The following is a 12,298-nucleotide window of genomic DNA, read 5'->3' as shown; positions in this document are numbered from 1 at the left end:
AGCCCCACTGACGCCAACTCTATCTGGGCACTTCACCTGTATGAGCTCTCAATAATCGTAGGCTTTCAGAAACCCACTTTATAGGGAAAACTAGGTGCAGAGATCAAGTCATACACCCCTGTCCCCACTGCTGCTGATGCGTGGTGAAGCCAGGATTTACTCGCCAGCAATCCAGCTCTGGGGCCCACAGATCTGACCCGTGACTCTACCGGTAGGGACAAGCCCCCATCCGCAGAACCCTGAGTCTCCACCTGGGTCTATGGGGGATCTGACCTCCTTCCCATCCAGGCTCCGGGTCTTCTCAGGCACCAGCAGGGTCACTAGCCCCCTGGCCCAATCCCATGGTATTACCCGCTGTTGGACCCAGCAGAACCCTGGGTCAGCTGTCACTTTCATCCTCTCACGCATTTGACCTCATGGGTCCCAGCCATCACCCTGTGGGAGAGCTCCTCGGCCTGCCCCGCACCCTGTGCCCCGCAGCCTGAGGAAGATGCATACACCAGCAAACCCGGGCAGAGGCCTCTGCCACTTGCAGGCAAGTAGCTCCCTGCCCCCAAACTTCCCTTTGTCACTCACAGGGCTCACAGAGCCTGCTCACAGCACCCCACATATCTGGTGGCTTCTGAATGAACTAATTCTTCTTGCCAACCAGCCACCAAGCTGAGCAGATTCCAGCTGCTGAAAACCAGCTGTGCCATCAACATGCATGCACACTTGTTCCAGAAGATGTCATCTTTTTAAAAGACCACTTTGATAAACTGCGGCACCTCTTGCCTGTGCTCTGGGGAAAGGCCCGGTGGCCGACCCTCCTTACCCTCCTGAGAGCCCTTCACGGCCTCCGCTTGCAGCCCTTGTCCTCTCACAGCTCTGGACAAGCCCGCACACGGGGGCCCAGTTCACTGAGCTGCCTGGGGCACCCTCCAGCCGACCTCTGCCTCCGTTCCTGCCTCCAAACCCCCTAACCTGGTGGCCGAGCCCAGTCCCTTGCATGATCCTAATAGGGGACACATGCCGGACCCCTGCCTGGCTGAACTCCAGCCAGCCATCCCCATGGCGAGTTACCTTTCAGCCACCGACTGTCTTGGGATATAGAAGTCTTCTCCTGCAAGGTACGCAGCGGCCGTGCCTCCTCCAAAGTAGGTTTTCCTCAGCAGAGGAGCCACACGATTATTCACCAGCAGAGCGCCCAGGCCAGTGGGGAATCCAAAGATCTTATAGAAGGAGAGGGGGACAAAGTCGGCCTGGTGAACCGACAGGTCCAAAGGTGAGGTGCTCACGTAGGAGGCCGCGTCAAGCAACACGAACCACTTCCCAGGCACGCTCATGGGGCACATCCGCCCGGCCTTGACCTCTCCTATCCAGGACAGGGGGTATCTGGTTCCGGAAAAGTTACTCTGAGCAGGGTAACAAAAGAGGTGCGGGAGCTGGCAGTCAGGGTCACTGGCAGCAGTGCCCCGTGTCTCCGCCGCGCACACGTCCTCCGGCCTGACTGGGATGGAAGTGACGTTCATGGCCGTGGTGACCTTCCTCATGCCCACCACGGATGTGTGGCTGTCGGTGAGGTAACAGAACCGACTCCCGTTGCTCTCCGGGCCCGGGGACACCCACGGGAAGGCCTCTGCCACCAGTTTAAGAGCAGCCGTGCTCCCTGCCGTGAAAATCACGCTGTAGTCCTCTGTGGAGGTGTGGAAGTGCTCCAAAATCCTGGAAGAAGCACAGTATCATGCCAACTCCTTGGTCTCACTAGTGTTAAACGTCCAGTGGTAGCTGCGTTTCTACTGAATGTGACATCTCTCTACCTTCACATCTAGAAGACCCACACCGGCTTGGCCACCCTCGCGGAGTTAGGGCAGGGGCCAAGCGGGCCACAGGAAGAGCTGACGAGCAGGTTCAAACTGGCAAAAGCACCTCCCGCCTCCCAAGTCCGCACCCTCCTAGGACAAGGCAAAAACCCACGATGATCGTAATCCCAGGACACACTCTCTCCCCGGTCAGCTCTCTGTCTCCGCCACGGCAAGTGGTAGGTCACCAACTTGTTTCGCAGCACTTTTCATACATGGCAGCCCAGCACCACTTTCCAGTTGGAAATGACTTGAAATTACAGGAATTGAAGGAACGTTAGGCACCCCCCGGAAATTACTTATGAAAACTAATTATTCACCTGTGGAAAAACATAAAGAGCTGTCCGAGGCGCGCATACTCGTAAAAAGGTTGGGTGGGCTGGGGATGAGTAAAACAAGGCGCCTAATGAAATGCGAAAGGAAAGCCCAGACTGAATGTTTTTCTTCTCTCTGAAGGTGAGACTTGGAAAGTGGTCGCTCCTTGTCACTCTGGCCCCCGGGCACCCTGGCACCGGCCCGAAGCCACCTGAGACGGCCGTGAGCACCTCAGGGCCACCCACCTGCACTTCGGCTCCACCTTGCTCCGCACCCACTGTCTCTCACCTTCCCATCCTCTGCCCCTGATGTTCATCATTGTGCACTTGACCATTTAGCTGACCGTGATCTTCCCGAAACCAGCTCAGAACCTTTGTGGGAGGCGGTAAGTGGTAGGAAAGCAGCCCAGCCACCTGGGGGCGCCCGCTCAGGCTGGCACCTTTGCCACTCACCTGTAGCGTACGTGCTCCACGGTGTCATGGGTGAGCTTGCTGCTGATGTTCTGGCTGTGAGGGTTACCTGGCAGGTTACAGAGAAAGGCCATCAGGCCACTACTTGTGTCTCTCTTCTTGTGTTCCTCCCAATCCTCTCCCTCAGTTTCTCAAAGAGTTAAGCATACAACCACTGTCTGACCCAGCGATGCCCCTCCCATACACTCAAGGGAGGTGAAAACATACATCCACACGAAGAGTCATGCACAGAAATGCTCACAGGCAGGTTTGTTGGTAAAGCCAAATCCTGGGGACAACATGAATGTCCATCGTGAGCAGACAGCAGATAGCTGATGAGCAGATGGGCAAAATGTGATCTATCCACACAATGGGAAAGTAGTCACAATAAAAAGGAACCCGCTGGCTAGGTCATGAATGAACCACAAAAACATGTTCACTGAAAGATACCAGACACAAGGCGTCACACAGTATACAATTCCATTTATATGAAATGTCCAGCAAAGGCAACTGTACAGAGAGAGATTCAGAAAGTAATGGATTTAGTGGTTGCCTGGGACTGAGGGGGCAACAGGGATTAACTATAAATAGGCATCAGAGATCTTAGTGGGGGAATGAAAATGTTCTAAGTGATTTATAATGATAGTTGCACCACTTGGTAAAGTTACTAAAAATCGCTAAATGGTACATTTGAAATAGATGAATTTTATGATATGTAAAATATAATTCAATTTTTTTAAACCAACCAACCAACCTCCGCCCCCAACTAGTAAAGCAAGATGGGATCGGGGAAGAACATTCTGGAGCTGGAAGTCAGCTCTCAGGCAGCCAGACCAATGCAAGAACCTTTTCTACAAGTTCCCTGACAGGTGGTTCTGATAATTAACTCCAGGGAACCAAGTACACAACCTCAGGAGGCTGCCCTTTCTCCCCGCCCCCTGCCGCCTGCCCTGCCCCCAACCATGAGACAGGGCCATGAATGCCACTTAATCTAAGTCCCCATCTGTTGCCCTGCATTCACACCCCTGCTACCGGCATCATTCCCGCAGAAACACATCTATCTCCTCCAAATATATGAAAGGGACCATCACATCTCCCCTTAGCCCATTCTCAAGGCTAGAGTCTCTCCTAATTTCTTTTTTTTAAGATTTGCTTAAATGTTTAATTTATTTTGAGAGACAGAGAGAGAGCAAGCAGGAGAGGGAGAGAGGGAGAGAGGGAGAGAGGGAGAGAGGGAGAGAGAGAGAGAGAGAGAGAAAGAGAGAGAGAGAGAGAGAGAGAGAATCCCAAGCAGGTGTCATGCTGACAGTGCAGAGTCCCACACGGGACTTGATCTCATGAACCATGAGATCATGACCTGAGCTGAAATCAAGAGTTGGATGCTTAAACGACTGAGCCACCCAGGCGCCCCAAGTCTCCTAATTTCACTTGTCAATTTCTAGTTCTCCTCCCCTCCTTGGATGCCCCATGAGTGTGACCCATAGTATCATTACCTCCTCAAAACATGGCCCCCAGACGAGGACACAGACCTCTCAAGGGGCCGAATGTGCAGGGGTGAGGCACAAGCATTTCTCAGGAGCAGGACCACAAGACCACATTAACACAGTCTTGACCTTTTTTGTTTTAGGGTTCGTTTGTTTGTTTTCTCATATATACTGTCTGGTCACACTGGATTTCTGGTCATTGAAGCCACCAATGCTCCTTTTCCATAGGCACTAGTAACCCAGGGACGTGGTACTTACCCTTGCTTCCTCTCGCCACCCTGGTTTTTAGCTCAGCACCATCAGCACTACCTACAGTCTACAGATCGTCACCTCTCGGCACCTTTCCCACAGCTAGGACAATTGCAAAAGTTAAAGAAGACTTGTGGGTCTCTTTGCAAATCATGGAGTAAAATCAAGATAAGGTCCCTCAGTGACATCTCCCCTACAAACGACTCCCCAGATTTAAATATCTGCTGACTGCCCAGGACCTTAGTGTGGCATGATAGGATTGTCATGAACTGAGGCAGTCTGCTAAGGGATAAGGGCTTGTGCTCTGGAGCCCATTGGCCTGGAGAGCCACTCTCCCAGCTCCAGCGCTTTCTGACTGTATGGCCTCTGGTTAGCTGCCTCCCTTCCCTGGGCCCTCACCTGTAAAACAGGAGTGATGACAGAACCTGTACCTTAGCTTGTTTGATAACAGAACCTGTACCCTCGTTTGGCTGGAGAATGGAAGGAGAGAGAAGAGATCAAGCATTTGGAACAGTGCCTGAAGTGTATAGTGAGTGTTCAGGAGAGGGTGCTCGCTGCTATTACCATTAACAGCCAGAGCTGTTTTTAGTTCAAGCTCCCTTTCCACGCTTATCTCCTCATCACACGGTGCTGCTGATTAATGTCCTCCAGGACTGCCCATTGTTTCTAGAATAAACACCAAACTCTGCAGAGTACCTACAATGCCCCTACCTACCTCTCCATTCAGGTCTCCCCCACCCTCCTCCCCTCCTCTGTGCTCCGGGGCTAATTCCTGAAACCACTAAAGGATCTTGGTTCACGCTACTACCTCTGTCTGGAATACCCTTCTCCTCGTGCCCAAGTGAATCCCTGCTCATCCTCCAGTCACCCCTCTCCTAAGGCAGCTTTCTCTGACACTCACACTGCCAGCCCTGTCACTCTGCAACCACAGACCCCATGGTATCATGGGCCTTTTGTTCACAGCCCTTCAGATAGTTGGTCATTTACATTTATTTGGAGCTCACTTGATTAAGGTCCTGTCTTGACCAGATCACAGTCCACGAAGGCAGGGCCTGTGCTTCCTCTGTTTTCATTGTCGCACCGTGCCCCCCACAGCAAAGTGGCTCAACACACATTTCTGGAGTGAAAGAATAAATGAATGTCCTTCCCACCACCCCACCCTCTGCACAGAGTCATTCTGTCAAACACAGCAGCTTTGTATTTCTGTGCCCTTCTGACACTGACCCCTTCTTCTGGAAGTAAACCTTGTGTCCCTGAGCCAATCCTTCCTATCCCGGCCGCACATGTATCATAGGGATGGACCTGAGTGCTTGCTTGACACCCTTCTCCCGTGGGGTCTATTCAGCACTGTCCTAAATAAATCTGATATTTATTAAGCAGAGATAGATCAGCTGAATGTTGTTGGCTACCATTCATATAAAAGTCGGTTTGGGTGTGTTTTTCTTTACCATAAACATTTTCCATGAGATCATTAGTGAAGCTTGTGAGCTGACTCTGGGGGAACAATGTGGCTCCTGCATGGTCAAGGTAGACGGTTCCTGAAAGAAAACACAGAATCGAGCTGGGGTTATTTTCCAGAGATATTACACTCATTTTACCTAGATGTGATTTGTGTGAGCTTGAGCAGTGGGCACCACCAAGCCACTGCTTTCTCCAAGCCTCTTGATACGAGCTTCTTAATCCAAGGCATGGGCAACGCAAGATTGCACTTTCAATACTGAATGACCTTTAGAGCCCCAAGCAAGCCTTCCTGATTAACCAGCTCTTTTATGAACCTGGAACAGCATCCCACACAAGGGAGGAGCCCAACAGACACTTGTGATTAATGACAGTAAAGCAATTTCACATTATGACTCACTTCCTATCTGGGATTTCCTTGCCTCTTCCCTGGTGGGCGAGCCCTGATTATGCTTTCCCACAGTGAATTCTATAGCCCTCAACCCTAGAACAGCTTGGAGAGCTTTGGAGATGACCAGGAATGTAAATGTGCTTTCTAGCTTCTCTCATAAACAGAGACAGGCAAATTTAGATGAGAGTGAGCTACGAAGGTTTTCCCATCAGATGAGGGAGACCAGATGGCTGGATAACTCACCATGTGTGCAAGGGTACTGGAACATGGGCCAGCTGGTACATGGCTCTGGATAGGAGGCTCCAGTGATACAACTTCTTAAGGCACAGCAATTTGGCAATATCGTCCACACTTTAAAATGCAAACCCTCTTTGACCTAGCAACTCCTCTTTTAGGAAAATACCTATGATTTGTGAACTGGCCTGCACACGAGGACATTTAGTGCAGCATTGTCTGCAATAGCAAGAGATTGGAAATGACTTAAATGTCCATGAACATGTGTTTAAAATAAAGAATTCTTACACCTCCAACTGGTACTTTATAAGTAGACATGGAGCAAACTCTGAGATGCATTTTTCAAGAATATACAATGTGAATAGATTCATTCCTTCTTTCATTCACTTAAATGGGTTTTGTTGTTGTTTTATGCAAAATAGATTTTTTGGTTTCTTCTTTTTTTAATGTTTATTTACTTTTGAGAGAGAAAGAGAGAGTGCAGGGGGTGGGGGAAGGGCAGGGAGAGAGGAAGACAGAGGATCTGAAGAAGGCTCCACACTGTCAACAAAGAGCCCACAGAGTGGGGCTCAAACTCATGAACTGTGAGATCATGACCCGAGCAGAAGTCAGATACTTAACAGAGTAAGCCAGCCAGGTGCCCCTTTTTGGTTTCTTTTATAACATCTTTTTTGAGATATAATTCCCATACCATAAAATTTACCCTTTTAATGGTACACTTAGCAGATTCATAAACCATCACCACTATCTAATTTTAGAACATTTTCATTCATCCCAAAAAGAGAGCACATACTCATTACCAATCACTCCCCAGTCCACTCAGCCCTAGCCCCTGGCAACCGCTAATTGAACCTCTGTCTCTACAGATTTGCCTATTCTGGGCATTTGATATAAATGGAAGCATGCAAAAGTGGCCTTTTGTGTCTAGCTTCTTTCATTTAGCATAATACTTTTAGATGTATCTGTATTTTCAAGGTACATGATATACTCATTGCATTCCTTTTTAGGACTGAATAGTATTCCATTGTATGGATGTACCACTTTTGTTTATCCATTCATCCAATGATAAACATGTGGGCTGCTTCCATTGTTTGACTGTTATAAACGATGCTACCATGACTATGTGCAAGATTTTTGGGGACATCTCTTTTCTCCCATTTGGTGGGTTATTCTTTCTTATTGGTATCCATGGAAGCATAAAAGTATTTAATTTTGATGAAGTCCAATTTGTCTATTTTTGTTGTTATTGTTGCTTGTGATTTTAGTGTCGTAAGAAACCATTGCCTAATCCAAGGTCCTGATGATTTTTGCTTATGCTTTCTTCGAAGAGTTTTATATTTTTAGCTCTTTCGTCCATTTTTAGTTCATTTTTTAATACAGTGTGAAGTAGGGGTCTGCCTTCATTCTTTTGCATGCCAGCTACCCCAACACTATTTGTTGAAGAGACTACTCTTTCCTCTACTGAATAGTCCTGGCCTTCTGTTAAAAAGCAACTGACCATAGACATATGGGTTTATTTCTGGACTCACAATTCTACTTCATCAGTCCACACATCTATTTTTGTACCAGTTGTACGAAATGGTACCACCAAAGTTGTACCACATTGTTTTGATTATTGTAACTTTATATACATTTTACTTATTTTACTTTTACGGGAAATGTGAGTCCTTCAACTTTGTTCTCTTTCAAGGTCGGTTTGGCTATTCTGGGTCCCTTGCATTTCTGTAAGAATTTTAGAATCAATTTATCAATTGCTGCAAAAAAGTACCTGGGACTTTGATCAGAATGTCAATCAGTCTATAGGTCAGTTTGGGGAATATTGTCATCTTAACAATATTTAGTCTTCAAATTCATGAATACAGGATGCCTTTCCATTTATTTAGGTCTTCCTTTATTTCCTTGGATGACATTTTGTAGTTTTCAGTATATAAATCTTCTACTTCCTTTCATAAGTTTATTCCTTATGTATTTTGTTCTTTTTGATGCTTTCCTTTATTTCATTTTCACAGCTTTTCTTGCTAGCATCTGGATATCAAGTTGATGTTTGTGTATTGAGCTTGTATCCTATAACCTTGCTGAACTTGTTTTTTAGTTCTAACAGTTTTATATATGGATTCTTTAGGTTTTTCCATATACAAGATTGTGTCATCAGCCAATGGAGACGTTTCACTTCTTCCCTTGCAATCTGGATGCCTTTTATTTCATTTTCTTGCCTAACTGTCCTGGTTAGAACCTTGATGACAATGTTGAGTAGAAATGGTGAGTCCATACATCCTTGTCTTATTCCTGCTCTTAGGGGTAAAGCTGTCAGTGTTTTACTATTAAGTATGATATTAGCTGTGGGTTTTTTGTACACAGCCTTTATGAGGTCATTTGATTTCCTAGTTTATTGTATTTTGATGTTCAAGATATGTTTATTGAGTACTGACCATGTGCCAGGCACTGTTCTAAGTGGAAGAGACACAAAAGTAGACAAAAGAGAGAAGCTGGTATGATAGTGACAGAGAAAGACAAACAAATGTAAACTATGTCAGATAATGAATGTTACAGCTCAACTGTGTAATTAAAAAAAAAGTACACACTTACAAAAATATAGACCACAAGTCAAAAGGCACACCAGACACGAGTAGCAGGAGCTGACCCTGGGGCCGTCACCATGGCCACAGCTGGAGTGAGCAGGACTCCCTGGGCATTCTTTACCCTCCTTTGGCACCTTCTGAGTGCTGTGTAAATGTACTACCTAGTCCAAAAATTTAGTGTTAGAATAATGCTCTCTTTAACCAAAAATTCAGAAATACAAATGCACCACACTAAAAGAAAGGCCTTGGTCCGCCCAGCCATCAGGGACATGCTCATGTGAAGCCACAGTACACATGTGAAACCTGAGGGGCTCCCAGGGAGCACCACATGCCTTACCCACAGCCTTCTGCAGGGCCAGGAAGCCATTTGGGAGAAGGCTGCTTTGGCCTTTGGTCCAGTAGTTAATTTTGCAAAACAAGGCAGCCATGTTAGATTAGCTAGAGATCAGATCTTAGATGCAATCGGCCAGCACAGTGGTTAACAGTGCAGAATTCAAGTCAACCAACCTGACTGAATCCTCCTCCACCACTAGCCATTCTGGGTCCCTGTTCCTTCATCTGCAAATGGGATGAGGGTTAAATGAGTGGGTATAACAGAGCCCAGTTTAGTGCCTGGCACACAGTGACGCTCTAAGACTTGGCTATTATTAGAAGGAGGCAAATGACCCCAAAACCCATTGGTATTGGGTCTTCAAGAAAGGAAATTCCAGGGTCTCTTCTAGATCATGCTCTTTAAGTTCTCAGTTCCACACAGGGTGAGTGGCCATGCAGCAGCACCCTAAGGCTTCAAGAACCACTTGAACCACATCTGAAAACCCAATACTCTCCCTTCACCAAGACAAGGGAATCCCCCTCCAACTGGTTAGGCAAAATATTTCAGCACTTAAAGATTAAGCATGTAATTATCTAGAGCTACCACTTAACCAGATAAACTCTCAAGCCTGCCCAAAAACTCTGAGGGGAAGGAGGAAGGGGAAAAGAACAGGAGGTGAAAGTTACATTATTTTGCTTTGTTTTGTTTGTTTTTCCCTGCCCTAGGAGAGAAAGCAAGTGGATATGTTGTTCTAAGACTTCCAACGGTGGGAGGGATGGGTTTAATCCACAAAAGTCTACTTCAACCCTATAGTGTAGAGGAAATGCTAGGAACTTGCACTAGATAGCCGGTAGAGAAAGAAAGAATACGATAAGATAGATGTTATAGGGGCTCTGAGGCGCAGCCTGGGATCTGGCTACCACATTTAAATTTTACATTTAAGTAAACGTTCTCTGAAGGACACAAGGAAAACAAGTGGGAGCCCAGAACATACCTCTGCTTTCCCAAGGTAGCGTTGAGGGGAGAGGTCAGCCAGTGATGGGTGTGAGGGATCAGAGCTGGAGGGATTAGGGGATTAAGCAGGTGTGGTGCTGAAATAATTATGGACTGCGAGAAAACAGCCTCTGAGATTTACTTCAAAAGAATGGGGAGCCTCCTTCTCTCCCTCCACACCTGTGGGTGTTTGTTGTATCAGTCTATTTCTACGGGTAGAAATTTACACAGTAAAACGTTTCAGAGACAGCAAGTGGAAACAGAAGGGTGAGATGCTGTCTCCTCCAGGTGAATGTGTCACTGGCAAGAATGGCGAGGTAGTAGAGAGGCCACCAGAAGGTCCCCCGTCTCCCGCCCGGGCTTCCCTACTGAAGTACAGACAGGGGACACACAAGGAGGAGGCCACAGCCCTCAAAGCTCCCAAACAGAAAACAGTGTCACTATCCCAAACATGAGGAAATAACTCAAAAGAGCTGCGATCAGCTACCCTATTACTGAAACGTTAAGTCACAGCGGCCGCTGTTGTGCCGCAAGCAAGGGACCAGTCACCAGTTGCTAATTGCGACAGAATACACCTCAAATCCTGGCGCCACGACCATGCCCACTTAACCTGCGGTCCCTCCCTGCTCAACCGGCACGCGGTCCTAAGGCTCGAGGAAGACCTTCACGCAAGGTTCCCGACCCGGTGCGGGAGCCCTCCCGCCCGGCTGTGACGTCTTGGCAAGGCCACAGGGCCACATAGAGCTCGTTTAAAAGTTAACCAGCCTGTTCCGCCTTGCGGGTATCAAACGGATGATGTGATCGCGATCGATACTCGTGTCCTGGCTCGTGTTACAGGCACGATACTCGTGTTACAGGCTCGCCCTGTATGTACTTAAAGCTCAAACTTCACGGTTTGCTAATTCCAGACGCCCAGCGAGCTAGAGTTCGAAGGCATTGTTCTGATGGCACGAATGAGAAAAATGGGCTTCGAAAATAAAGCTGCTTATGAGCTTAGTGTCCGTAGCCTCTCGGCCCCAAGCGCACACGCCCCCAGACTCGCGGTCCCCAGCCAGAGCACTGGCCGCCCGCCGCCCACGCACTGCACCTGTCCGCAGGCGAGCACCTGAACAGTCATGGCCGCTGCACATTCCTGCATTTTGCAACGCTGGCTCCAGCTGGACCTTTAGAGCCGGGAGAGCCGGGAGTGTCGCGGCGGGCGAGGGCAAAAGAACTCCTAAGCGTGGTCCGCAGAGAGGGAGCACAGGTGAGAAAGGAGTAGGCTAGTCCTGCACCACGGGGAAGTCTAAGGAGCTAGGGTAGCAAGAAGCCTTGGGCTGCAGGTGGGACCTCAGGGACGCGCGGACGTGTCCCTCCGGGTCTTTCGATCCAAAACACATCCCAAATGAGGTGACGCTGCTCCCACCTAAAGCAAAAGCGCCTTGCACGCCAGTGCCAGAAAACGCGTGCCCGCCACGGCCTCCCTGCCCACCCCGCACAGGTGTCCCGGCTGGCCTCACCTGCCAGGCGGCCGAATTCGCGCTCGCGCATGTCCCGCAGGCTGCGCGGCCCATAGCCGTAGGCGAGCGGCTGCGGGCTCGAGTCCCGGAACCGCGCGAAGGCCAGCAGCTCGGACCCCCGCGGCGCCGCCCCGCCGGCCATGACCCAGGCCCGCCAGCCCGTGCCGTAGCGGCCGCCGGGCGGGGGGGGGGGGAAATGCCGAGGCCGGCCCGCCCGACTCCGCCCCCGCCGCGCCCCGGCCGCGCCTCCCCGCCCTCCAGGGGCACCTGGTCCGCTGCCCAGGGTGGCGCCTCTCCCGGCGGCCCGGCCTCCCAGGGAAGCTGACTCACAGGGTTGCAGTTCTTTCCGGCCCTTTTCCCACCTGGGGCGGGGTAAGGAAGTGCCCGCTTTCATTGTCTCTTTAAACAGCTTCCCAGGGGAGCCCAGGGAGATGCCCCCAAAGACCCTTGGAACACGAAACTCTCGTTTATCTACGGTCCCACGAAAAGGCTA

The 12,298-nt window shown here is 49.2% G+C and overlaps 1 protein-coding gene across 3 annotated transcripts in view; it reads right to left on the bottom strand.

Moving 5' to 3' along the window:
• Positions 1 to 11,977, bottom strand: part of MOCOS (molybdenum cofactor sulfurase) — a 55,879-nt gene extending 43,902 nt beyond the window's left edge. For all 3 annotated transcript variants that reach the window (XM_047826542.1, XM_047826543.1, XM_047826544.1), the window contains exons 1-4: positions 11,806 to 11,977; positions 5,787 to 5,876; positions 2,609 to 2,675; positions 1,063 to 1,704 (exon numbers count right to left, since the gene is read on the bottom strand). In XM_047826542.1, the coding sequence (XP_047682498.1) occupies positions 1,063 to 1,704; positions 2,609 to 2,675; positions 5,787 to 5,876; positions 11,806 to 11,947 (941 nt within the window). In that variant the 5' untranslated portion in view covers positions 11,948 to 11,977. The remainder of the gene's footprint in view (positions 1 to 1,062; positions 1,705 to 2,608; positions 2,676 to 5,786; positions 5,877 to 11,805) is intronic.
• Positions 11,978 to 12,298: the final 321 nt, after the last annotated feature.

This window comes from Prionailurus viverrinus, chromosome D3, assembly GCF_022837055.1.
Source record: "Prionailurus viverrinus isolate Anna chromosome D3, UM_Priviv_1.0, whole genome shotgun sequence".
Classification (NCBI taxonomy): Eukaryota; Metazoa; Chordata; class Mammalia; order Carnivora; family Felidae; genus Prionailurus; species Prionailurus viverrinus.
This window is presented reverse-complemented; position numbering and strand designations above follow the sequence as displayed.